Source organism: Callionymus lyra, chromosome 6, assembly GCF_982586985.1.
Source record: "Callionymus lyra chromosome 6, fCalLyr1.hap1.1, whole genome shotgun sequence".
Taxonomy (NCBI): domain Eukaryota; kingdom Metazoa; phylum Chordata; class Actinopteri; order Syngnathiformes; family Callionymidae; genus Callionymus; species Callionymus lyra.
Window position 1 is genome coordinate 2,046,969 of NC_141823.1, and position 27,221 is coordinate 2,074,189.

A 27,221-nucleotide genomic window follows, 5' to 3' on the forward strand; every position below is an offset into this window, starting at 1 on the left:
TCTCTGAAACTACCTGGGCTACAATCTCTGCAACTAACTGGACTACAATCTCTGCAACTACCTGATTTGTTAAAACTCACCTTTTCAACCTTCTCTCAGAGGTGGGCGTGGCCAAAGTATTTGTCGTCACGCGTCAACAAGTAACTTTGTTCTGAACTTTTCATTTCACTGACGAGGAACGTTTTCTACGTAATGTTCTTGTTGAAAATCACTGACTCAGGATCTCTGATGTCTGTGGATGACGTGGAGCTGATCCAGGAACTCTGATGTCTGCGGATGACGTGGAGCTGATCCTGGATCTCTGATGTCTGCGGATGACGTGGAGCTGATCCTGGATCTCTGATGTCTGCGGATGACGTGGAGCTGATCCTGGATCTCTGATGTCTGCGGATGACGTGGAGCTGATCCAGGAACTCTGATGTCTGCGGATGACGTGGAGCTGATCCAGGAACTCTGATGTCTGCGGATGACGTGGAGCTGATCCAGGAACTCTGATGTCTGCGGATGACGTGGAGCTGATCCAGGAACTCTGATGTCTGCGGATGACGTGGAGCTGATCCAGGATCTTTGATGTCTGCGGATGACGTGGAGCTGATCCAGGATCTCTGATGTCTGCGGATGACGTGGAGCTGATCCAGGAACTCTGATGTCTGCGGATGACGTGGAGCTGATCCAGGAACTCTGATGTCTGCGGATGACGTGGAGCTGATCCAGGAACTCTGATGTCTGCGGATGACGTGGAGCTGATCCAGGAACTCTGATGTCTGCGGATGACGTGGAGCTGATCCAGGATCTTTGATGTCTGCGGATGACGTGGAGCTGATCCAGGATCTCTGATGTCTGCGGATGACGTGGAGCTGATCCAGGATCTTTGATGTCTGCGGATGACGTGGAGCTGATCCAGGATCTCTGATGTCTGCGGATGACGTGGAGCTGATCCAGGAACTCTGATGTCTGCGGATGACGTGGAGCTGATCCAGGAACTCTGATGTCTGCGGATGACGTGGAGCTGATCCAGGATCTTTGATGTCTGCGGATGACGTGGCGCTGATCCAGGATCTCTGATGTCTGCGGATGACGTGGCGCTGATCCAGGATCTCCAGAGATGAAGCGTGTTCTCATCTCAGGGTTTATTTTTACGAGTGAGCGATTGACGATCAACGGATCAGTGAGAGTCTTCAGCTGAGGTGAATTAAGAGCTGAGCTAAGAGACAAAGGTCTCCACTGACAGTGCTTTTCTAAAATGAACCGACCCTGACGAGTGGTGCTGATGTCTACAGTATAAAGTCACGTTCCATGGAATATTCTCTGAATTCTATTCTCAAGTAACTTTGACATGGATGATAAACCAGTGTACCCGGAGTAGACTGGGTCGAGCTCTGCAGACAGAACCATGCGTGAGATGATGCTTCACTAATGATTCTTTCTCTCCAGCTTCACATTCGTGGCCCAATAAGATTAAATCTCCTCGGTTCATGTTCAGGTCCTCGGAGACGTGAGTGGTCGCGAGCGGTAACACAACACCCGCTATTATCACAACAAATGAGTCAGAGTGGAACTAATGAGTCCTGAGAGGACCAACAAGACTCTTAGTGGCTCCAGAAGATGCTGCTCCACGACTCCTGACCACTGCGGACGTGACTGCGGATCCATGCTCTGCTGCGAGACTGAAGGTCAGTGACACAGATGGACATGAAGAAGAGAGTGTACCTGAGAAGCTGCAGTTCTCTGGTGACACCTTGTGTCGAGTCAGTGTAACTGCAACAGAAGTTCATACTGTGATACAAGCGAGTACTTTACTGTATTTATCATATTAATATATACGAATCATACTCAGACTGATAGTTTGACACAGAAGTTACACTTTTCTTCAAGACGACACTAAAATAATTTACAACTCTATGTATTTTGTGTCTCTGTTGGACTAAACACATTCGTTTAGTTAGCATTAGCATTAGCATCAAACATGTAGCTTTTCGTTGACGACAATTTTGACGTTTTGAATTTTAATTTCCTGTAAAAGATAAATCAACTTTATTAAAGTAGAAACAAACACCAGAGTGTTTCATAAACGTCATAAATAAATTAAAAGAGACTCAATCTGGGAAACAACAGACATTCTTCAACTGACGCCTGGAGCTGCACTGCCTCTAGTGGACGAGCGAAGAGCTACACATCTTCCTCTCCTTCCCGGTTACTTCAGGGCCACCGTAGCTGACGGACCAGAACCTTCACACTCGACTCAAACCATGGATTCACAGACGTTCGTTCCCACCTCCTTTATTTAGACGAGAGTTTCCTTCACAATCAACAAGAAACGTTCACATCGTCAATCATTTGATTATCAAACGTCATAAGAATCTACTTTGTAGACAAAAGTTGGTCCAACACGTCCGTGTCAGTCGTGGAGCGGGTTCACATTACGACGAGGGGGGGGGGGGGTCCGAGGGCTCCTCACTGGTGGGTCGGAACCAGAAGAGTGGGTCACAAAACTGCTTCCAGATTGTAGCAGAACCCATGATGTGTTCGGGTCATGGAGGTTCTGCTGGTCCAGCTTCTGCAGGTCCAGGTTCTGCAGGTCCAGCTTCTGCAGATCCAGCTTCTGCAGATCCAGCTTCTGCAGATCCAGCTTTTGCAGGTCCAGGTTCTGCAGATCCGGCTTCTGCAGGTCCGGTCCAGCAGTGGGTCGAGGCCCGTGGATCCATAAGGCTGAGTGACATGTTTTCTCAGGATCATCAATGGTTCGTAGATTCATTGATCAGCGAAGTCGTACTTTGATCACGTGTCCTCATGTTTCAAGGTCAAGGAGGTCAACAAGGTCAACAAGGTCAACGAGGTCGACGTCTGAGAACATCAAATCAACGGTAACAACACAACGGACGTAGATGGCGAGAGGACGACGGAGCGCCCCCCGGTGTAAACATGAAGAAAGTGACAGTGATGCAAACATTTAAGACATTTACGGTGAACACAGTTCGGTCCCCGCGCGGCCCTGAACGGGACCACGAGCCCCGCGGGTTGGTCGGGCGTAGAAAAAGTGACTTTAAAGTTTACAAGAGATTTCAGCGTAAATCGACGCTCAGTAGCTTCGTCACATGACGCAGTAACCAGCGCGGAGGAGGATCAGCACCTCCAGGTCTGAGGGTCTTCACCGGTGATGAAGTGTCATAGCAGCTCCAGGTCAGAAGGTGGCGCCAACAGTTTCAACATGGTTTCAACAGACGACGGAGAGCGACCCCTAGTGGACAAATAAGTACAGTCCTTGTGTGTGTTTCACTTAATGACTTTGATTTAGGTGTGTTTGTGCATATGTGTTTGATGTGTGTTATGTTTTTGTGGGTTTGATGTGTTTTTTGTTGGTGTGTTTTGTGTTGGTGTGTTTGATGTGTGTTTTTTTTATTTTGTGTGTGTTTATTTCTTCAGTGTGTGTTGAAGGGTGTTTGTGTGAGTTTTAAATGTGTGTTTTTACAGCATGTGTGTTTAAAGTGTATTTGAAGTGTGTTTTGTGCGTGTGATTTGTGTTGGTGTGTGCTTTTTAATTTTGTGTGTGTTTATTTCTTCAGTGTGTGTTGAAGGGTGTTTGTGTGAGTTTTAAATGTGTGTGTTTAAAGCATGTGTGTTTAAAGTGTATTTGAAGTGTGTTTTGTGTGTGTGTGTGTGACCTGATTGTTGACCTCATGACAACAATCCGACAGGGAAAGGTCAACATGTAAATGTCTTTGTTGTACATGTCGCGTCCGTCGCTATGGTTACGCTGGCATGTGGCGAGAGCTACTGGCGCAGGTGAGTGACATCATCAGACCGCAGCGGAAACATCTCGACGGTGAGTCATACAAGGTTTTTGATGTCAGTGGTTTGGAATGTAGGGGGCGCCATCTGGTCTGAAACCGGGGTGTAAAGTGCAGAGCGCCTCCTGCAGGTGGAGCAGAGGAACAGCACCTGCACCAGGTCAGTAGAGGGCGCTGTCGTTGTAGGAGCTGGAGCTGGGGAAGCTGGGCGTGGGCTTGTTCCAGGGCAGCGAGCCAGAGGGGTCCGAGGTGGGCAGGCTCAGCATGCTGGCGCTCCTCAGCTTGTTCTTCAGGCCCCAGCTGATGAACGACGCCTTCTTGGACACTTTTCGAGACTTCTTGTCCTCGTCGTCCAGGTCCAGGTGGATCATGGAGTAGGTTTTCGGGAGGTTCCCGGAGAAGGTGGCGCTTTTGGCATTCTGCAGAGACCAGAGTGTGTCGTCAGTCCAGGTGTGTGTGCGTGTGCGTGTGCGTGTGCGTGTGCGTGTGCGTGTGCGTGTGCGCGTGCGCGTGTGCGTGTGCGTGCGTGCGTGCGTGCGTGCGTGCGTGCGTGTGTGTGTGTGCGGCAGGACTCACCATGGAGGGCAGCATCTCCATCACACTGACCACTTGTATGTCCACTCCATCTTCGTCCACGTCCTTCAGCAGCTTCATCACTTCACTGATGCTCATCCACTTACAGTCAGTGTCGCCCACGGCAACAACAAAGTCTCCTTCTTTCAGCCCGTCAGCCTGACGACACACGTGTGTAGAGGTCATGAACAGTCGGTAGAGGTCAAGTACAGTCGCATAGAGGTCATGAACAGTCACGTAGAGGTCATGAACAGTTGCATAGAGGTCAAGAACAGTCACGTAGAGGTCATGAACAGTCACATAGAGGTCAAGAACAGTCATGTAGAGGTCATGAACAGTCGCGTAGAGGTCAAGAACAGTCACGTAGAGGTCATGAACAGTCGCATAGAGGTCATGAACAGTCGGTAGAGGTCAAGTACAGTCGCATAGAGGTCAAGAACAGTCACGTAGAGGTCATGAACAGTTGCATAGAGGTCATGAACAGTCGGTAGAGGTCAAGTACAGTCGCATAGAGGTCAAGAACAGTCACGTAGAGGTCATGAACAGTCACATAGAGGTCAAGAACAGTCATGTAGAGGTCATGAACAGTCGCGTAGAGGTCAAGAACAGTCACGTAGAGGTCATGAACAGTCGCATAGAGGTCATGAACAGTCGCATAGAGGTCATGAACAGTCGCATAGAGGTCATGAACAGTCACGTAGAGGTAATGAACAGTCGCATAGAGGTCATGAACAGTCGCGTAGCGGTCATGAACAGTCGCGTAGAGGTCAAGAACAGTCGCATAGAGGTCAAGAACAGTCGCGTAAAGGTCATAAACACTCGCGTAGAGGTCAAGAAAAGTCGCTTAGAGGTCAAGAACAGTCGCGTAAAAGTCAAGAACAGTCGCGTAGCGGTCAAGAACAGTCGCGTAGAGGTCAAGAACAGTCGCATAGAGGTCAAGAACAGTCGCGTAAAGGTCATGAACAGTCGCGTAGAGGTCAAGAACAGTCGCATAGAGGTCAAGTACAGTCGGGTAGATGTCATGAACAGTCGCGTAGAGGTCAAGGACAGTCGTATAAAGAAACAGTTGTGTAGAGGTCATGAACAGTCGTGTAGGGGTCATGAAAAGTCGCATAGGGGTCATGAACAGTCGGGTAGGGGTCATGAACAGTCGCGTAGAGGTCATGAACAGTCGGGTAGGGGTCATGAACAGTCGCGTAGAGGTCATGAACAGTCGGGTAGAGGTCATGAACAGTCGTGTAGAGGTCATGAACAGTCGGTAGAGGTCATGAACAGTCGGTAGAGGTCATGAACAGTCACATAGAGGTCATGAACAGTCACGTAGAGGTCATGAACAGTTGCATAGAGGTCAAGAACAGTCACGTAGAGGTCATGAACAGTCCCGTAGAGGTCATGAACAGTCGGTAGAGGTCATGAACAGTCGGTAGAGGTCATGAACAGTCACATAGAGGTCATGAACAGTCACGTAGAGGTCATGAACAGTTGCATAGAGGTCAAGAACAGTCACGTAGAGGTCATGAACAGTCGTGTAGAGGTCATGAACAGTCGGTAGAGGTCATGAACAGTCGGTAGAGGTCATGAACAGTCACATAGAGGTCATGAACAGTCACGTAGAGGTCATGAACAGTTGCATAGAGGTCATGAACAGTCGGTTAGCGGTCATGAACAGTTAAATAGAGGTCAAGAACAGTCACGTAGAGGTCATGAACAGTCGCGTAGAGGTCATGAACAGTCGCATAGAGGTCATGAACAGTCGCGTAGAGGTCATGAACAGTCGCATAGAGGTCATGAACAGTCGCGTAGAGGTCATGAACGGTTGCATAGAGGTCATGAACAGTCGCGTAGAGGTCATGAACAGTTGCATAGAGGTCATGAACAGTCGCGTAGAGGTCATGAACAGTTCTATAAAGGAACAGTTGTGTAGAGGTCAAGAACAGTCGTATAAAGGTATAAAGGAACAGTTGTGTAGAGGTCAAGAACAGTCGTATAAAGGAACAGTTGTGTAGAGGTCAAGAACAGTCGTATAAAGGAACAGTTGTGTAGAGGTCAAGAACAGTCGTATAAAGGAACAGTTGTGTAGAGGTCAAGAACAGTCGTATAAAGGAACAGTCGCATAGAGGTCAAGAACAGTCGCGTAAAGGTCATGAACACTCGCGTAGAGGTCAAGAAAAGTCGCTTAGAGGTCAAGAACAGTCGCGTAAAAGTCAAGAACAGTCGCGTAGCGGTCAAGAACAGTCGCGTAGAGGTCAAGAACAGTCGCATAGAGGTCAAGAACAGTCGCGTAAAGGTCATGAACAGTCGCGTAGAGGTCAAGAACAGTCGCATAGAGGTCAAGTACAGTCGGGTAGATGTCATGAACAGTCGCGTGGAGGTCAAGGACAGTCGTATAAAGAAACAGTTGTGTAGAGGTCATGAACAGTCGTGTAGGGGTCATGAAAAGTCGCATAGGGGTCATGAACAGTCGGGTAGGGGTCATGAACAGTCGCGTAGAGGTCATGAACAGTCGGGTAGGGGTCATGAACAGTCGCGTAGAGGTCATGAACAGTCGGGTAGAGGTCATGAACAGTCGCGTAGAGGTCATGAACAGTCGTGTAGAGGTCATGAACAGTCGGTAGAGGTCATGAACAGTCGGTAGAGGTCATGAACAGTCACATAGAGGTCATGAACAGTCACGTAGAGGTCATGAACAGTTGCATAGAGGTCAAGAACAGTCACGTAGAGGTCATGAACAGTCGCGTAGAGGTCATGAACAGTCGGTAGAGGTCATGAACAGTCGGTAGAGGTCATGAACAGTCACATAGAGGTCATGAACAGTCACGTAGAGGTCATGAACAGTTGCATAGAGGTCAAGAACAGTCACGTAGAGGTCATGAACAGTCGTGCAGAGGTCATGAACAGTCGGTAGAGGTCATGAACAGTCGGTAGAGGTCATGAACAGTCACATAGAGGTCATGAACAGTCACGTAGAGGTCATGAACAGTTGCATAGAGGTCATGAACAGTCGGTTAGCGGTCATGAACAGTTACATAGAGGTCAAGAACAGTCACGTAGAGGTCATGAACAGTCGCGTAGAGGTCATGAACAGTCGCATAGAGGTCATGAACAGTCGCGTAGAGGTCATGAACAGTTGCATAGAGGTCATGAACAGTCGCGTAGAGGTCATGAACGGTTGCATAGAGGTCATGAACAGTCGCGTAGAGGTCATGAACAGTTGCATAGAGGTCATGAACAGTCGCGTAGAGGTCATGAACAGTTCTATAAAGGAACAGTTGTGTAGAGGTCAAGAACAGTCGTATAAAGGTATAAAGGAACAGTTGCATAGAGGTCATGAACAGTCGCGTAGAGGTCATGAACAGTTCTATAAAGGAACAGTTGTGTAGAGGTCAAGAACAGTCGTATAAAGGTATAAAGGAACAGTTGTGTAGAGGTCAAGAACAGTCGTATAAAGGAACAGTTGTGTAGAGGTCAAGAACAGTCGTATAAAGGAACAGTTGTGTAGAGGTCAAGAACAGTCGTATAAAGGAACAGTTGTGTAGAGGTCAACACTCACAGCGACTGGGCTGAGGGGGTCCAAAGACACCACCTGGACAGGTGATCCTCCCTTCAAGGTAAAGCCGAGGTCTCTGTCTTGGGGGCGGAGCCTCAGAGTCCGCGGGGGCGTCCAGCGCTGCTTGGCTGAGAAGACTGACGGAGGACCCTGAGAGGAACCATTGTGAGTCTTTGTGCGACTGCTTCAGATGTGTATCAGTGTGACTTAGTTTGTGTGTGTGTTACTGTTGAGATTTGTGTTGTGTTAGTTTGCGTTTGTGTCAGAGATAGTAAGTTATATGTGTGTTTGCTAGAATGAATTTGTTTGTGTGGGTGAGTGTGTGTTCAAGAGTGAGTGTATGTGTGTGTTCAAGAGTGAGTGTATGTGTGCGTTCAAGAGTGAGTGTATGTGTGTGTTCAAGAGTGAGTGTCTATGTGTGTGTTCAAGAGTGAGTGTATGTGTGTGTTCAAGAGTGAGTGTATGTGTGCGTTCAAGAGTGAGTGTATGTGTGTGTTCAAGAGTGAGTGTCTATGTGTGTGTTCAAGAGTGAGTGTCTATGTGTGTGTTCAAGAGTGAGTGTATGTGTGTGTTCAAGAGTGAGTGTATGTGTGCGTTCAAGAGTGAGTGTATGTGTGTGTTCAAGAGTGAGTGTCTATGTGTGTGTTCAAGAGTGAGTGTCTATGTGTGTGTTCAAGAGTGAGTGTATGTGTGCGTTCAAGAGTGAGTGTATGTGTTTGTTCAAGAGTGAGTGTATGTGTGTGTTCAAGAGTGAGTGTATGTGTGTGTTCAAGAGTGAGTGTATGTGTGCGTTCAAGAGTGAGTGTATGTGTGTGTTCAAGAGTGAGTGTCTATGTGTGTTCAAGAGTGAGTGTATGTGTGCGTTCAAGAGTGAGTGTATGTGTGTGTTCAAGAGTGAGTGTATGTGTGTGTTCAAGAGTGAGTGTATGTGTGCGTTCAAGAGTGAGTGTATGTGTGTGTTCAAGAGTGAGTGTCTATGTGTGTGTTCAAGAGTGAGTGTATGTGTGTGTTCAAGAGTGAGTGTATGTGTGCGTTCAAGAGTGAGTGTATGTGTGTGTTCAAGAGTGAGTGTCTATGTGTGTGTTCAAGAGTGAGTGTCTATGTGTGTGTTCAAGAGTGAGTGTATGTGTGCGTTCAAGAGTGAGTGTATGTGTGTGTTCAAGAGTGAGTGTATGTGTGTGTTCAAGAGTGAGTGTCTATGTGTGTGTTCAAGAGTGAGTGTATGTGTGCGTTCAAGAGTGAGTGTATGTGTGCGTTCAAGAGTGAGTGTATGTGTGTGTTCAAGAGTGAGTGTCTATGTGTGTGTTCAAGAGTGAGTGTCTATGTGTGTGTTCAAGAGTGAGTGTATGTGTGCGTTCAAGAGTGAGTGTATGTGTGTGTTCAAGAGTGAGTGTATGTGTGTGTTCAAGAGTGAGTGTCTATGTGTGTGTTCAAGAGTGAGTGTATGTGTGCGTTCAAGAGTGAGTGTATGTGTGTGTTCAAGAGTGAGTGTCTATGTGTGTTCAAGAGTGAGTGTCTATGTGTGTGTTCAAGAGTGAGTGTCTATGTGTGTGTTCAAGAGTGAGTGTATGTGTGCGTTCAAGAGTGAGTGTATGTGTGTGTTCAAGAGTGAGTGTCTATGTGTGTTCAAGAGTGAGTGTATGTGTGCGTTCAAGAGTGAGTGTATGTGTGTGTTCAAGAGTGAGTGTATGTGTGTGTTCAAGAGTGAGTGTATGTGTGTGTTCAAGAGTGAGTGTCTGTGTGTGTTCAAGAGTGAGTGTATGTGTGTGTTCAAGAGTGAGTGTATGTGTGCGTTCAAGAGTGAGTGTATGTGTGTGTTCAAGAGTGAGTGTCTATGTGTGTTCAAGAGTGAGTGTATGTGTGCGTTCAAGAGTGAGTGTATGTGTGTGTTCAAGAGTGAGTGTATGTGTGTGTTCAAGAGTGAGTGTCTGTGTGTGTTCAAGAGTGAGTGTCTGTGTGTGTTCAAGAGTGAGTGTATGTGTGTGTTCAAGAGTGAGTGTATGTGTGTGTTCAAGAGTGAGTGTCTGTGTGTGTTCAAGAGTGAGTGTATGTGTGCGTTCAAGAGTGAGTGTATGTGTGCGTTCAAGAGTGAGTGTGAGACATCATTTTTCAACTTCTCTCGAGACTCACAGCAACACACAGTTGTGTTCATGTGATGACAACAAGGCTTCAGCACCACAACCAAGAGTTACACAAACTGGACCTGACGGTGAAAGTCACAACACAGCCAACACCAGATGACCTTTGACCTGAGAGAGAAGAACCTCCAGGAGAGACATCATCACATGCTGCTCGGCCGTGTTTGTGGACGCAGCATGTGTGTGAGTCTGGACGCTGGTGTGTGTGTGAGTCTGGACGCTGGTGTGTGTGTGAGTCTGGACGCTGGTGTGTGTGTGAGTCTGGACGCTGGTGTGTGTGTGAGTCTGGACGCTGGTGTGTGTGTGTGTCTGGACTCTAGTGTGTGTGTGTCTGGACGCTAGTTTGTGTGTCTGGACGCTGGTGTGTGTGTGTGTGTCTGGACTCTAGTGTGTGTGTGTCTGGACGCTAGTTTGTGTGTCTGGACGCTGGTGTGTGTGTGTGTGTGTGTGGACACTAGTGTGTGTGTGTGTCTGGACTCTAGTGTGTGTGTGTCTGGACGCTAGTTTGTGTGTCTGGACGCTGGTGTGTGTGTGTGTGTGGACGCTAGTGTGTGTGTGTGTGTGGACGCTAGTGTGTGTGTGTCTGGACTCTAGTGTGTGTGTGTCTGGACGCTGGTGTGTGTGTGGACGCTGGTGTGTGTGTGTGTGTGGACGCTAGTGTGTGTGTGTGTGTGTGTGTGTGGACGCTAGTGGGTGTGTGTGTGTGTGTGGACGCTAGTGGGGGTGTGTGTGTACGCTAGTGTGTGTGTGTGTGTGTGGACGCTGTTGTGTGTGTGTGTACGCTAGTGTGTGTGTGTGTGTGTGTGTGTGGACGCTAGTGTGTGTGTGTGTACGCTAGTGTGTGTGTGTGTGTGTGTGTGTGTGGACGCTAGTGTGTGTGTGTGTACGCTAGTGTGTGTGTGTGTGTGTGGACGCTGTTGTGTGTGTGTGTACGCTAGTGTGTGTGTGTGTGTGTGTGTGTGTGGACGCTGGTGTGTGTGTGTGTGTGTACGCTAGTGTGTGTGTGTGTGTGTGTGTGTGTGTGGACGCTAGTGGGTGTGTGTGTGTGTGTGGACGCTAGTGGGGGTGTGTGTGTACGCTAGTGTGTGTGTGTGTGTGTGTACGCTAGTGTGTGTGTGTGTGGACGCTAGTGTGTGTGTGTGTGTGTACGCTAGTGTGTGTACGCTAGTGTGTGTGTGTGTGTACGCTAGTGTGTGTGTGTGTGTGTGTGTGTGTGTGTGTGTGTGTGTGTGTGTGTTAGACAGTGAAGGAGAAGGTTAGTGACCCACATACCAGACAGTGGAAGAAGTCTCTGACGTTCACCTTGTTGATGGGAGGAAGTTGCATCTCTGCTCTGTGCTCCGTCCTCGCTGCAGACACATGACCCCAGTGTACACTTGTTCATACATGCTACACAACTGACACACACACGCATTTATATAAACCCAGACATACACACAAACATAAACTCACACACACTTATAAACACACACAGACACATTTATTTAAACACATTTACACACAGATTTATATAAACAGACACACACACACACACACACTCACTCACTCTCACACACCCCCACACACACACACTCACTCACACACCCCCACACACTCACTCACTCACTCTCACACACACACTCACACACCCCCACACACACACAAACACTCACACACCCCCACACTCACACACACACACACACACACTCACACACACAAACACTCACTCACACACACACTCACACACCCCCACACTCACACACACACACACACACACACTCACACACACACCCCCTCACACACACACACACACACACACCCTCACACACACACACACACACACACACACACACACACACACACACACACACACACACACACACACACACACACACACACACACACACACACACACACACACACACACACACTCACGTATGATGTCAGGAGCTTCCATGTAGTCGGGGAACTCGTCCTCGCGCTCGTGCTCCGACGACTTCTCCAGCGAGCGCTCATGACTGGCTCTCAGGATCTCCTGCAGGACCTCCAGCTTGTTGAGGTGGTGACACAGACTGTAGATCCTCAGCGCCTCCTCGTGGCCCAGGATGGCTCTGCGGATGTGAGCCTTGCCTGGAGGGAGAGCAGGAGGTCAAGGACCCGAGGGAGAGGCCGGTCACTCAGCGCACTCACCGACACGCTCGCGCTCGTCTCTCTTCTTCAGGATGTCCGACGGCGAGCGACTCTCGGGGATGGAGTCGTAGACCTGAGACAAGGTCTTCTCCTGCTGGTCCTCGTCGTCTCCGGGCCCCACTGGACCACGAGTCAGGGAGAGAGACCACGTTAACACCTCAGACATTGTGACTCCCAGAGGAGGAGCATAAGAGGTGTTCCGGGTCAGGTGGTCTTACGTTGGTGGTCCAGGAGCGCCGAGGCCATGAAGTAGTGGGCCATGGAGCGGTAGTGGTGCGTCTTGACCTGAGCGTTGGTGGACCAGAAGAAGGGCACGTTGTCTTTGACCGGCGACTGGATCATGGACTGGTGGACCTTATCGTAGATGTCCGACACCTGGAGGAGAAGAAGTCGTGAAGAAGAGGAGGGGTTGGGACCTCCTCCGAGGTCTAGAGGTGACCCACCTTGGAGGCCTCCTGGGCCATCCTGAGGAGAGGCAGGAACCGGTTCCTGATCCCGGGCAGAGCCGTCTTCTCGAACAGACACTCCTGGGCCTGGGCCAGCATCATGCGGATCAACGTGCTGAGCATGGCTGGACTCATGTCGTAGCTGGGGATGTGAGTGAAGGTCTCCTTCAGCATGTTCAGGACCCCTGAGGACGAGAGCGCCACCAGCAGGAGGACCAGGGTAGCACTTGCTCAGTGGCATCCAATCAACACATTCAATTTAATATAAAATAAGTTATTACTTATAATCATGATTATAATTTATAAGGATGATAATCATAATAATATGAAAACGTTTCAATAAATGTTAAATCCAACAACTTTGACACTGATTCACTGAGACACATGTTCAGACACGACAGGTTGTCAATCATCCGTGACGTACCTGCTGACTTCTGGAAGGATGAAATGGCTTCTTCCAAACCCACGACCGTCTGTCGGTCGCAGCGGGTCCCGATCTGGGAGAAGAGGGCGGCCATGTTGAAGAGGACGCTGGCCTTCTCCAGAGACAGGTTCTGTTGGCACAGCGGCTGCCCGGTGAAGGAGTCGTACCTGCAGCACAACCAGCATCACGACCAGCATCACGATCAGCATCACGACCAGCATCACGACCAGCATCACGACCAGCATCACGATCAGCATCACGACCAGCATCACGACCAGCATCACGACCAGCATCACGACCAGCATCACGATCAGCATCATGACCAGCATCACAACGAGCATCACAACCAGCATCACGACCAGCATCACGACCAGCATCACGACCAGCATCACGACCAGCATCACGATCAGCATCACGACCAGCATCACGACCAGCATCACGACCAGCAGCACCACCAGCAGCACCACCAGCATCACGACCAGCATCACGACCAGCATCACAACCAGCATCACAACCAGCATCACAACCAGCATCACAACCAGCAGCACCACCAGCATCACGACCAGCATCACGACCAGCATCACGACCAGCATCACAACCAGCATCACAACCAGCAGCACCACCAGCATCACGACCAGCATCACGACCAGCATCACGACCAGCATCACAACCAGCATCACAACCAGCAGCACCACCAGCATCACGACCAGCATCACAACCAGCATCACAACCAGCAGCACCACCAGCATCACAACCAGCATCACGACCAGCATCACGACCAGCATCACGACCAGCATCACAACCAGCATCACAACCAGCAGCACCACCAGCATCACGACCAGCATCACAACCAGCATCACAACCAGCAGCACCACCAGCATCACGACCAGCATCACAACCAGCATCACAACCAGCAGCACCACCAGCATCACGACCAGCATCACAACCAGCATCACAACCAGCAGCACCACCAGCATCACGACCAGCATCACGACCAGCATCACAACGAGCATCATGACCAGCAGCACATATAAAACAATACTACACATATATACTTGTTACTACACTATCACAACACCAGAGTCAAGAACTGGACAATACTACACATATATACTTGTTACTACACTATCACAACACCAGAGTCAAGTACTGGACAATAGTACACATATATACTTGTTACTACACTATCACAACACCAGAGTCAAGAACTGGACAATACTACACATATATACTTGTTACTACACTATCACAACACCAGAGTCAAGTACTGGACAATACTACACATATATACTTGTTACTACACTATCACAACACCAGAGTCAAGTACTGGACAATACTACACATATATACTTGTTACTACACTATCACAACACCAGAGTCAAGAACTGGACAATACTACACATATATACTTGTTACTACACTATCACAACACCAGAGTCAAGTACTGGACAATACTACACATATATACTTGTTACTACACTATCACAACACCAGAGTCAAGAACTGGACAATAATACACACATATATACTTGTTACTACACTATCACAACACCAGAGAGAATGATATAACCAAAACCCTCGCAGGAGCCAAGGTCATAAACAGTTACCAGTAATTGTGTATATTTTCTGGTTTGGCTAGTTAGATAATGGTTTGTTTAAATAACCACCTGTAGATAAAAAGTGTTTCAACTTTAACTGTGAAGTGAAAGACATTAAACTGAATGCTACATTTGTTAGCTTAGCTAGCCGCTAGCACTGTTGTACATTGTAAATTATGTGAAGCCACATTAAATGACAAATCTAATACAAAGACATTTAAAGACATTTAAAAACATGGAAACATGAATTCAACGGACAGAGTCTTGTCTGTTACGAGGTGCTTGAGATGAACGAACGCTCACGTCACATATTGAGCATAATGTTAACCTAGATATAGACGCCAACACGCTCTGATCTCGTACCATGTGAAGAAGATGCCGCTGGGACGGTTGGCGCCGAAGAAGCGAGACTCCATCATGGGCAGGAAGCCGTAGTACTTGGAGAGCAGCTCCACGCCGGCTTCGTTGCGACTCGGCGTCCTGCAGGCCTGTGAGGGAGGCGAAGAGAAGTTGAGGAGCGGCGACCACACCTGACATCCAGCACATCCTGACACTCCATGAATCAGAGGAACATCATGACGTTAAAGGTTCAAAATCATCAATCAATCAAGACGCCTCAACAGAAACCTTTGATTGACAGTTACGAACCACACCAGAAACAACAACAATCTCTCTCATCACCTCGAACACACCACGGTGCGTTCAGGTGCCTCGTGACTTCTCTAAGATAGTTTTAGAGTAAAGTTCTCTCAGATCTACAATTTCAACGATCAATTTAATGTTGTGATTTACTTCAATTACATACTTGTGTCAGTATAAATAATAAAATAATATTAAAAGCATTTTTACATTCTCTGAATCTGGAAGTCACATGATCCATGCGCCTCAAATGATTGGCTGAAAGTTTGATCCAGTAGCTCAGTGCTCTGTTGGTTTTGTCTAGTGACTCTATTATACCAACATTTATATTGAACTTAAAAGTCTATCAATTACAAGATACTGAATTTAAAACATTAATTATTTCATTATTAGAATTAAAATACCATCTGTTTGTGTAAAAATAATTTGGAAAATATTTTAAAATCATTCAAGGAAAGATTTCTTACTAGAAATAATTGAATTAAATTATTTAAATACTACATTTCAATGTTACAATTCAAAGTTTCAACATTTTAAATGTTAAATTAAACTGATATACTTGCATTAAAAGAGTAAAATTCCCTCTTAAATATGAATTTGTGTTAAAAAAAAACAACTGAACGTCTTTAATAGACAGATTAAACACACAATGAAAGTTTCTGATTCTAATGTCGACTTCTCACTTGAATCTCTTGGCCTTGAACCATGTTTGTTTTCAGTTGAATTAGTGACAGTTTTTTAACACAAAAAGACAAAAAACGACAAAGAAAACATCAAACACTGAAGCACAAGGTTGAGCAGCACAAACTCTGATGTTTATGATCATCAATGTATATTATACATGTTTTTACGGTAATGGAGATACAAACTACAGGAGCTCACCTGTCGCAGGTCCATCATGTCGGCGATCTCATCCTCGTACTTGTTGCCGTCCTCGCTGTAGTGCTCCGAGATAAAGTCCTGTTGGAGACAAACATGTCAGCGTTTCACTCAAATCATATCGTGAAAAAAATGATTTTGTGATCACAGACAGAATCAATTACGTTTAACCTTGAATGTCACGGAAATCCACCTGATCTGCCTGATAGTCTGTCATGGATTATCTTGAACCAAACAAACAACTGGATGAACGAGCCTCCCTGTTGTAATACACTAGTTCGCCGGTGGATGGCAGTATCACTCTGTGTGGTTATGCTGGAGTAGTTTCAGGTCATTGTTGAAGATTGAAAACCAAACCTTTAACTCTTCGACGGTGACGTCATCAGAAGGCCCGTCAACCGAGTCATCGGTTAAATTCAGTTTTCAAGATGTCGTCACAGATGCCTCGGTTGTGTTTTTTCTGTTCCTTATTTACCTTTAAATACTTTATTATGCGACTCATATTCAAGAGAAATGCTTGTAAACATCAGGTCCACAACTCTCGCTGATTTATTTCCACCATTTCTCACCCTAGTGCTAAAAGTTTGGACATTTGGGTGTAAAACGAACGAGTTCCTCAATTAATCAATCAAATTAATTTATTCAAAATCAGTTTATGAACTATTTATTGTATTTTATTTACTATGTTGTAATGTATCCAAACACCAAAGTGTTTATATTTTCTATAAATGTATATATATAAATATAAAAATAAATAAATAAAATAAATAAAATAGATAAAATAAATAAAATAAATAAAATAAATATTTATATTTTATATTAGTGCAATATTTTCACATTTCTTAGGTTTATTTAATTTTGAAAGTCAAGCAGTGCCTTAAAAAACTTTCATCTTTTAGTAAATGAATTCCTTTTTCACAATCAAAATCACTATGGGGCGCGGTGAAGGACAACAACATTATGAGGTACATCAGTGGACACTTCTTGACACCCACTGACCAACGCTGACCCCAGTTCACTTCTTTGACCTCTTGAACCGAGGGACACGTCAACACAAACTTCCTACCGACGGGACGAGGAAGAAAGGTTTCCGTCACAGGAGGAAACCGTCAAGACTTCATCGCGTCGAGGTCGTGACACTTGATTGTCGTTAAACGCTCTTTCATTTAGTCGGCGACGCCCAGAGTTGAAGCGACGCCATCGTGAAACACAAAACTCCTCGTTATTCCGAACGTTTACGAGGCGTCGCGTCGTCCTGCGGTCGGTCTGACCCACTTTTTTTAATTGTCACTTTGAAAGTAGTTCAGACGATGTAACCTTTCAATCATCACGGACTAGAATTTTAAACCTCGAGTCCTCAGCAGGTGGTTTTTACCTGTTAGCATGTTAGCATGTTAGCATGTTAGCCACGAGGACACCGTAGAGCAGAGTTATAAAGTTCTGCGACTGTTTTATCAGTATTTTTTATAAGTAGACATTGTTTTTCTGACCTCACAACGAGAAATTTAACTGTGACAAATTTTCTTTAAAAAAAATGTTATTAACATTGTAATTATTAATATTAATATGTGACAAATACTATACATACTATATATACTATGACAGCAAAACATATCCTAAGTATAAACCCAGGGTGGAGATATTTTAGATTAAAATGGTCAATAATACATTATTATATTAATGTAATAAAACACATTATTGCCATCATGTTATTTTTGTATGTGTAACTCTTGACTCACGTGAGGTTGAACCTGATCTATGTTTGGGTAAATTCGCTGCAGAAATATTTTGTCATGAAGAGTTTTAAAAATAAAATTTTAACTTATGAGTGTCATATTAAAACAGGCAAACGGACACGTAACAAAGTACTAAAACTGCATGGATTTGAGCTCAAACACGCTCCACTAGGGGGCGCTGAAGTTCCTCCCACTGCTCCAGCTAAACATGGAAGTACCTTGAACGGAGTAGAAAAGTCCACTTCCTTGGTTTCCTTCAGGCCCAGAGCGATGAGCGGGATGTTGGCCATTTCACTGGAGACAGAAGAAAACAAAGATGAACAAAATACACCGAAGGCTCAAATCTTTCGTTTAAACTAATCTTCTTTATGATGGTTTTGACTCAAACGAATGAATCCACATCTTTGAGATCATTATTTAAACATTTACAATTGGATTGTTGTAAAAAGTCGTTGGGAGGTTCTGAAGAGGTTACTGGGACTGACGGGTCAGAACCAGCCTCTCTTGGTAAACACCGGCTCCTGGACTCAAACCAGCAGCTCCTGCCGTACAAGGGAGAGTCTGGACGCCGGGGAAGTCCATCTGAGATATCAGTGGTCCGACTGAGAAAGTCCAGTCTAATCTCTGGAGCGGTTTAATGAGCGAGGCCTGGATTAGGCAGATGGTTCTGCTCGTGAACCCAGCAGGGGTTCGGGCTTAAATGAGGTTCTGGTCCGAGCTCACGACTCCTAATTGCTCTGAGCTTAATGAGCGCCTGTTAGTTCATCGACGACGAGTGGCTCTCTTGACAGGCCGTCAAAGTCCAGGAACATCAGCCGGTCCGACGGGTCGGTCCTGCTCAGCGTGTCCACGGAGAAGCTGGCGGTGTGTCGGGTCAGAACGCTCCGTCAAGACACTCCGCGCTCATTCATCACTCCATGATAAGACCACATTCCTCTGGCTCAGTGAGTCCATTCATCAGCCGCGCTGTGCGAGCGAGCCAGCGAGCCACCGGGAGAGGCCGGGTCTGGGTCCGGGTCTGGAGGGATCTTTGAAGAAACACACCTTCTCACCGACATGTGTTTCAGACGAGGAGCAGAACCACCACTGACCCGGGTCGACTCTGGTTTACGTCACAGAAACATCCTTCGCGAGAGGTCAGAGGTCACGACGGAGCAGAAATGAAAAAGTTGGATGATTCATGTCTGTTCAGAACCGTCCAGTGGTGCTGACATTTCTTCAGAGTCAGAATAAAGGGTTAACTCTGAAGAACTGCTGCAGGTTTGTATTAGAAATATAGTTTTATTTCCAGAGTTAAACAGAGACTCCAGATGTGTTTGGAGTTGGTCCTCCTCCCCAAGATCTGGGGTCCGGGAGCTGTAGTCGTGTAAACTGTGGTTTCAGTCGAGCATGACTTCACCCTCGAAGCAGCTGAGGAATCAAACGTTTTCGTTCCCCCAGCACGGACCTCTGGACTCTCTGGTACGACAGGTGGTTCTGAACCCACGTGACCAGCAGCGACGGAGACGTCAAGAGTCTCTCGAGACGACAGCGAGAGGAAGAGTTTAAAGAGGAACAAACACGAGAGCCTCGGAAACACCTGAACCGGCTTCTTCATTTCAGAGACAAATCTCTGATCAAACCAAACGTATATCAACCAGGAAGTATGATTTGCATATTTGTTATTCTTTGAAGCTTTTTTAATTGTCACTTTGAAAGTAGTTCAGACGATGTAACCTTTCAATCATCACGGACTAGAATTTTAAACCTCGAGTCCTCAGCAGGTCGTTTTTAACCTGTTAGCATGTTAGCATGTTAGCATGTTAGCCGCGAGGCGCCGTAGAGCAGAGTTATGAAGTTCTGCGATTTATCAGTATTTTTTTATACGTAGACATTATTTTTCTGAACTCACAACGAGAAATGTAAATGTGACATATTTTCTGTTAAAGAAAATGTTATTAAAATTGTAATTATTAATATAAATATGTGACAATTACGAAAAAGCAAAACTTATTTTTAACTCAAACCCAGGGTGAAGATATTTTAGATTAAAATGGTCAATAACATATTATTATATTAATGTAATAAAATACATTATTGCCATCATGTTACTTTTGTATGTGTAACTCTTGACTCAGGTTGAATCTAAGGTAAGGTAAATCTGATCTATGTTTGGGTAAATTCGCTGCAGAAATATTTGTCGTGAACAGTTTTAAAAATAACATTTTAACTTATGTCATATTAAAACAGGCAAAAGGAAACATGTAAAAAAAAGTACTAAAACTGCATGGATTTGAGCTCAAACACGCTCCACTAGGGGGCGCTGAAGTTACTCCGACTGCTCCAGCTAAACATGGAAGTACCTTGAACGGAGTAGAAAAGTCTACTTCCTTGGTTTCCTTCATTTCAGAGACTAAACCAGACGTGGAGTCAAATCTCTTATCAAACCAAATGTATATCAACCAGGAAGTATGATTTGCATATTTGTCATTCTTTGAAGCCGCTTTTATCTTCATCATCTCTGAGTTTGTTCTCACTGAAGATTTACTGCTGTCGTGTCCTTCATCATCTCTGTCTGACTTTTATCAGTACGAACCGTTGTGGGTCGATCCACGATAAGAGCAACACAACGAATATGACGTCGACAACACACACTCTCCAGAAGGTCATGTGACAGGAAGTGACTGAATCCACCTGAGGCTGGAGGACGGACTGACTCATCTGAGACGAAGGAGGGACGTGTCGAGGGAGCTCTAGTGTTTTGTTGTCGTCGAACCGGCCGCGCTGGTTCCGCCGCACAAAAGATGGATTAACGAGGCCGACACTTGAACCGGTTTCTCCTGATGGTTCTGGAGAATCGTTCGTGGTCCAGAACCAGTTTCACCGACGTCTGAGCTTCATGTTGGCGTCGGAGAGCTTCAGTTTGTGTTGTCGCTCCAGAGCCACCAGTTTCCTCTTAGCAACCGTAACCTCGCACACAATCACACACATGTTGTGTTGAGTCTGTCCAAGAGTTCGGCAGCAACTCATCGTGTTGTGATTCCATTGATTGTAACACAGATCGTTTTTTAAGATTACTTTGATGATCTAATGCTATAAAAATGTTAGGCGTGAAAAAATCTGACACACAACTATTTCTCAGTGATACGGTTTCTCACCGCAGGCCTCGTCATTTTCAAGACTTCATTTTGATGCTTTTAATCCCAAAAAATGGCAGTTTTCAGCCTTGCTAAGAAGCTGCTTGGCTGCCTCCTCACTCTCCTCCAGTGCAATGACCAGAAATAACATCAAAGTCTCCATGTTGTGATCAAGTGAACATAAGCAAAGCTACACAGTTGCAGATTGTGTCGTTTCTACGACATATTTTTGAATATTTATTGATGACAATACTGCGTTTGAGAAGTAAAACCTCTGATGAAAAAAAACACGTGGAAAATCAAGTGTTAATGTCACAGATAAATATTTGTCATCATCACAATATCAAATCCATTTAAGGCAAAATGACACACTTGTGTTGAACGTGTTGTTCTCAGTATTATCTTGATCTTTAAAGTATATACTTTATTGAATATTGTTTTGATTGTTTAAGCGCTTTGTGACCCTGGTCTGGAAAAGCGCTTTATAAATAAAAATTACTTACTAACTTACTTACTTGACCTCGTGTCGCTATGTAGGTCGCAAAGAAAATATGTTGTATCCTGATACAATACTAACTTTCAAGTATCAGTAAGTAAGTTGGAGCAGTATTGATACCATGTCATTGTTATTGTATTCTTTTCTTTTTTATATTGCTGCACTACATCAGGCACATGGATCCTGTTCTTTGTTTGTAACAGATTATTTTGCTTTTTTTTGTTAATTCAAATACTTCTTTTAAATTTGGGTTTATTTTATTTAATCCCAGTTGTGTGTATCAAAACTGTTCCTGAGTATGGGTATCAGGTGGAAAACTTTAGTATCGTGACAAAGCTAATGATGCTAACAATGCGAGAAGAATGAGATTTAAGAAGAAGTCTAATCCAGATACTTCTTCTCAGGATCCGAACAAAGAGCCGACTGTGTGAAGACTGGAGGCGGTCGGACGTCAGATCTGATACACCAGATTATCTACGAGCTTAAATCTGGATCAGAAAGTATTTGGGGGACAGATGTTCGGACAGGAAGGAAGAGGGGACACAGTGGGACCAGGAACATTGTAGGTGAAGAAAAAGAAGACAAACATTTTGGGTCTATTTCCTTAACTTTGTTACCTGCACTCGAGCTAGTATTTATACACCGGTGTCAGGATGTGTTGATACGTATCACGATACAAGGATACGATATATAGTGATGTATAGTGATAGTGTAGTAACAAGTATATATGTGTAGTATTGTCCAGTACTTGACTCTGGTGTTGTGATAGTGTAGTAACAAGTATATATGTGTAGTATTGTCCAGTACTTGACTCTGGTGTTGTGATAGTGTAGTAACAAGTATATATGTGTAGTATTGTCCAGTACTTGACTCTTGTGTTGTGATACTGTAGCAACAAGTATATATGTGTAGTATTGTCCAGTACTTGACTCTGGTGTTGTGATACTGTAGCAACAAGTATATATGTGTAGTATTGTCCAGTACTTGACTCTGGTGTTGTAGTATTTACAGACCACACGACTCTTGACGAAGTCGTAACTACTTTCATTTGTTTTCAAACCAAAATATATCCAAACATCAGCTTTAAAAGCTGCTGGACTCACTGTATCCTCTCGTCCTCAGTCATCATTCTTACTTTAGCTGTGGCGGACTTAAGTCGGCTGACATCTAGAGGCCGGGGGTTTAATTGCAATACAGAAATCAACAAATGCTGTGAATATTTACATGTTAATTAACTGTCAACATGTGTGATCAACTGCTATTAACCCGCCTGTCAAGAGGGCAGAAGTCAAACTTCTTGAGTTTTTGTCCTGAGAAAAATGTTCTCGCTCCATGCAGCAGTCCTAGTATCTAATTCCACCACCAGGGTTTTATTTTTCTAACCTGCTTCCTAAAATTCTGACTCACCACATAGATATCCAGAATATATCTGGCGCACCTGTTGGTTCAGTGATTATTTTAAAAAAGGTTTTTCCACTAAATGTGAAACATCTCACACATATTTCTCCAGCTCCTCATGGAAGATGGTGAACAAGAGTAGAGAACACTGTGGTTTGTGGTTGACCTGAGGCTGAAGATCATTTCAAAGGGTCACAGGAACTCACTGTGTGTTCTGATAGACCTCCACGGAGCTGTTGAGACCCTCCAGTTGTCCCATGAGCAGCTGCAGGTTGGAGTTGACGTAGCTCAGCTCCAGCAGGACCATCTCCTTCACCTTGTTGTTGGACGTGGCTCTGCAGGGAGGAGAGGAAGACTCGTGTCATGGTGTCGTCCAGAGAAGCCACGGTTCAGTCGTCAAACATCGTGACGATCAAACCTCAGACCAGTCACTACTTTAGATCTTTCATACCCATGTTGAGATGTTATAAACATCAAGTCAATCATATATTTATCTAAAACATTTTATATATCACATGTATATAAAGTCATCTATGCTGGAGCTCTACTGTGTTCAGTGTTACATCCGTTGACATCCCTGTTGTTCTGGTAACCATGACGACAGGGGCCAACACACCTCCTCGTCTCAAGACTCCACGAACTATGTTTTTAAACCTGTACGACCAGAGATGATGTCTGTCAACCCCTCGTCCTCAGATCACGGAGACGCACCCCGAGTGTCACCACAAACTCAAGCTCGACGCCATCACAACACAAGAGAAACACACGGCAAAACAAACACAACAGAAAAAGTACAACGATGAAAAGTAACAACACAATAACAACACAATAAAAATCAGTCAAACATCCTGACGAGAACCATAGAATTCTATTGGAGGACCAATGTTTCTACTCCGAGTCTTCTAGAGAAAACTGTCGTATCTTTAATCTTGTTCTCGAGTCACTATGAATCCACTTTGTCTTCTGGCTCAGCTCTTTCTGTCACACATGAACAGAACGTTCCACACTTGAAAACATGTATTTCTCTTTATCTACTTCCTCGTGTCCTTGATCGTGTTATTTGGTCTTGAGTTCCCGGTCTGAGACGTGGGAGGAGCTAAAGACCTGTTAAAGGCTGGTGATAAGACGCCGAATAAAAACATGAAGAAAAGAAGTGAAATATGTGGACACAGGTGTGTTCAGAGAGAAGGTGGGTCATCAGAGGACACGAGAGGACGGAGCAGCTTCACCTGATAACGATCAGCTGAAGAATGCACGACTCAAGATTCCACCAGGACTCACGGCTTCAGCCACAGAAGTTTTATCAGCACAGAGAGGTCCGGGACGTACAGCTCCCGCACATGGACGGCAGATCTCAGGCCTGTGAGTCTTCATGAGAAGCACCTGAGGTATTTATCTTCTCCCGCTGGCCAAGAAGAAGCTGCTGGGGAGTCTGGACCTTCATGAGGCTCCAGATAATGTTCTCCTCCCTGGTCTCAGGCAGGAGTCACAACCTCCAGAGCCTTCCTGACCTCACTGGTGCTCAGTAGTGGAGGAGGTCCTTCTTCAGGTGGAGGAGGACGAGTATCTCAGAGTCTTGTTCACGAGTCAGGGAAAGACTAGTGAGGTTTTCCACAGGATCATTTAATGACTGAACCTACGTCATGAACACTGAGTATTGAATCTCATTACTTTTTTAAATAAAATAAAAAGTCGAAAATAATTACTGGGGGTGTGAGAAAATAATTTATATTTATAAACCTAAATACCACAATATTCTTTACCATACCATGTCAATATTAACAGTACTGTATCGATGTTTTATCCATTTACAATAAACATGTAAATATTCACAACCCTTGTTCATTTTTGTGTTTCAATTAAACCTCCGGCCTCTAGATGGCAGCAGTCATTACGTTCTCCACAGTTAAAGGAAGAATGAGATCCTGCAAGATTTCCTTGTTTCTCCAGTATCACAATTATCTGTGTTTAAGAAACTAGATGGCGTCTCTGCACTATTTTCCTATGTTTGTAATGAAAGATCACATCATTTTTGAACTGACGGCGCCACCTACTGACCTCTGAACAACATGACACTGTTTCATGAAGCGTCACCAACACATCACTTATCACAATATATCAAAACATACTGTAACATATCGTAGGATTCACAGCCCTAATAATTACAAGGTCTATTCTATTTGCCTGTTCAAAGAACAACAGCGGTGAAAACTGCAATATTTGCAACATTAATCAGTTTTAATGATTTAAAAAATAAAACTTGATCCTGAACAAGGAAGAGCAGAAGAGCCAGTTACAAATGATGATTTCTCTCTGAAACATACATTCAGCTCCGTGAAGATGTGGCAGTAGAACTCAGTGAAGTATAAAGCAGACCTCTGCCAAGCAGCTCACTTCCTACGAATTGATTTTCCTACATTGAATGCATGTCTTTATAATTAGTACCTTTTTTTAGCATGTGAAATAACATTGAGCAATGAGCTCAGACAGACAGCAGGAGGCAGTAGCATAACTCTCATCACACAAACAGTAGGCGAGGAAGAAAGCACTTAGTCCTCTTTTTAGACCTTCTTATTCCAGACCAGGACCAATGTAACCATCTTCATCCTTTCAACCTCATTTCCTGAAAGTTGAATTTAAATGTTTCCTTGTTGATAATTTGTCCAACAAACAAACTGACTTTCAACCGTGAGAAGATCATCAGAGACGGTAGCTTTAATGCTAACCGTAGATTCTTCTTCGTCCGATCTCCGTGGAAACAATGGACTATTAAACACATCAATAGATCTTCGAAAGAACAATAACGTATCAGGAAGTAGGACAGTCCGTCGGCAATAAAATGTTCTCGTGTGACGCTGTAAAAACATCACTGATTAAACACCATGTTGATCCAGCGAGGAGTGGAAGATTCCAGGCTCTTGCTGGACCAGAATTCAACAAACTGTTGACAAGCGAGACTTCCAGAATTGACAGAACGATGACAGATGCACGACTGGTCTCGGCCCGAGTTCACCGGCGGTCACGACGATCTTACCTGAGCAGGTTCTCGGCTCCGGCCCTCATCCTCATCTGCTTGATGATCTGCTGGTTCAGACTGGCTCGCTTGTTCTGCAGTTTGCTGCGTCCAGTTTGAGCGAACGGGTTACATCCCTGCGAGAAGAACCAGATTCATGAAGACACGCGTGTGAAGATGATCATTAACCCTTCGGTTAACACTTGTGTGTAATGTTTTTTCTTCACGATAATGTATCAATAATCAAATCATATTTTATTTTTTTATCATAGTTCTTGTATGGTTTATATCCAAATATGTTTGTGTTGTAATCAAAATTCCATTCTCTGGAAAATACTATACATATATCCTTGTTACTACACTATCACTACCAGAGTCAAGTACTGGACAATACTACACATATATCCTTGTTACTACACTATCACAACACCAGAGTCAAGTACTGGACAATACTACACATATATACTTGTTACTACACTATCACAAAACCATAGTCAAGTACTGGACAATACTACACATATATACTTGTTACTACACTATCACAAAACCATAGTCAAGTACTTGACAATACAACACATATATACTTGTTACTACACTATCACAAAACCATAGTCAAGTACTGGACAATACTACACATATATACTTGTTACTACACTATCACAACACCAGAGTCAAGTACTTGACAATACTACACATATATACTTGTAACTACACTATCACAACACCAGAGACAAGTACTGGACAATACTACACATATATACTTGTTACTACACTATCACAACACCAGAGTCAAGTACTTGACAATACTACACATATATACTTGTTACTACACTATCATAACACCAGAGTCAACTACTTGACAATACAACACATATATACTTGTTACTACACTATCACAACACCAGAGTCAAGTACTGGACAATACTACACATATATACTTGTAACTACACTATCACAACACCAGAGTCAAGTACTGGACAATACTACACATATATACTTGTTACTACACTATCACAACACCAGAGTCAACTACTTGACAATACAACACATATATCCTTGTTACTACACTATCACAAAACCATAGTCAAGTACTGGACAATACTACACATATATACTTGTTACTACACTATCACAACACCAGAGTCAAGTACTGGACAATACTACACATATATACTTGTTACTACACTATCACAACACCAGAGTCAACTACTTGACAATACAACACATATATACTTGTTACTACAATATCACAAAACCATAG

At 44.6% G+C, this 27,221-nt stretch overlaps 1 protein-coding gene across 2 annotated transcripts in view; it reads right to left on the minus strand.

The window, feature by feature from the left end:
- Window positions 1-2,264: 2,264 nt before the first annotated feature.
- rhpn2 (rhophilin, Rho GTPase binding protein 2) overlaps window positions 2,265-27,221 on the minus strand; it is a 33,942-nt gene continuing 8,985 nt past the window's right edge. The window contains exons 2-15 of one of the 2 annotated variants that reach the window (XM_087793015.1): window positions 25,982-26,097; window positions 23,154-23,282; window positions 18,156-18,231; window positions 16,205-16,282; window positions 15,047-15,171; window positions 13,086-13,252; window positions 12,659-12,846; window positions 12,434-12,590; window positions 12,216-12,335; window positions 11,961-12,155; window positions 11,349-11,395; window positions 7,912-8,058; window positions 4,365-4,520; window positions 2,265-4,207 (exon numbers count right to left, since the gene is read on the minus strand). In XM_087793015.1, the coding sequence (XP_087649141.1) occupies window positions 3,950-4,207; window positions 4,365-4,520; window positions 7,912-8,058; window positions 11,349-11,395; window positions 11,961-12,155; window positions 12,216-12,335; window positions 12,434-12,590; window positions 12,659-12,846; window positions 13,086-13,252; window positions 15,047-15,171; window positions 16,205-16,282; window positions 18,156-18,231; window positions 23,154-23,282; window positions 25,982-26,097 (1,959 nt within the window). In that variant the 3' untranslated portion in view covers window positions 2,265-3,949. Of the gene's footprint in view, window positions 4,208-4,364; window positions 4,521-7,911; window positions 8,059-11,318; window positions 11,396-11,960; window positions 12,156-12,215; window positions 12,336-12,433; window positions 12,591-12,658; window positions 12,847-13,085; window positions 13,253-15,046; window positions 15,172-16,204; window positions 16,283-18,155; window positions 18,232-23,153; window positions 23,283-25,981; window positions 26,098-27,221 lie in introns of both variants that reach the window. The other variant, XM_087793014.1, reaches the window with a different exon arrangement.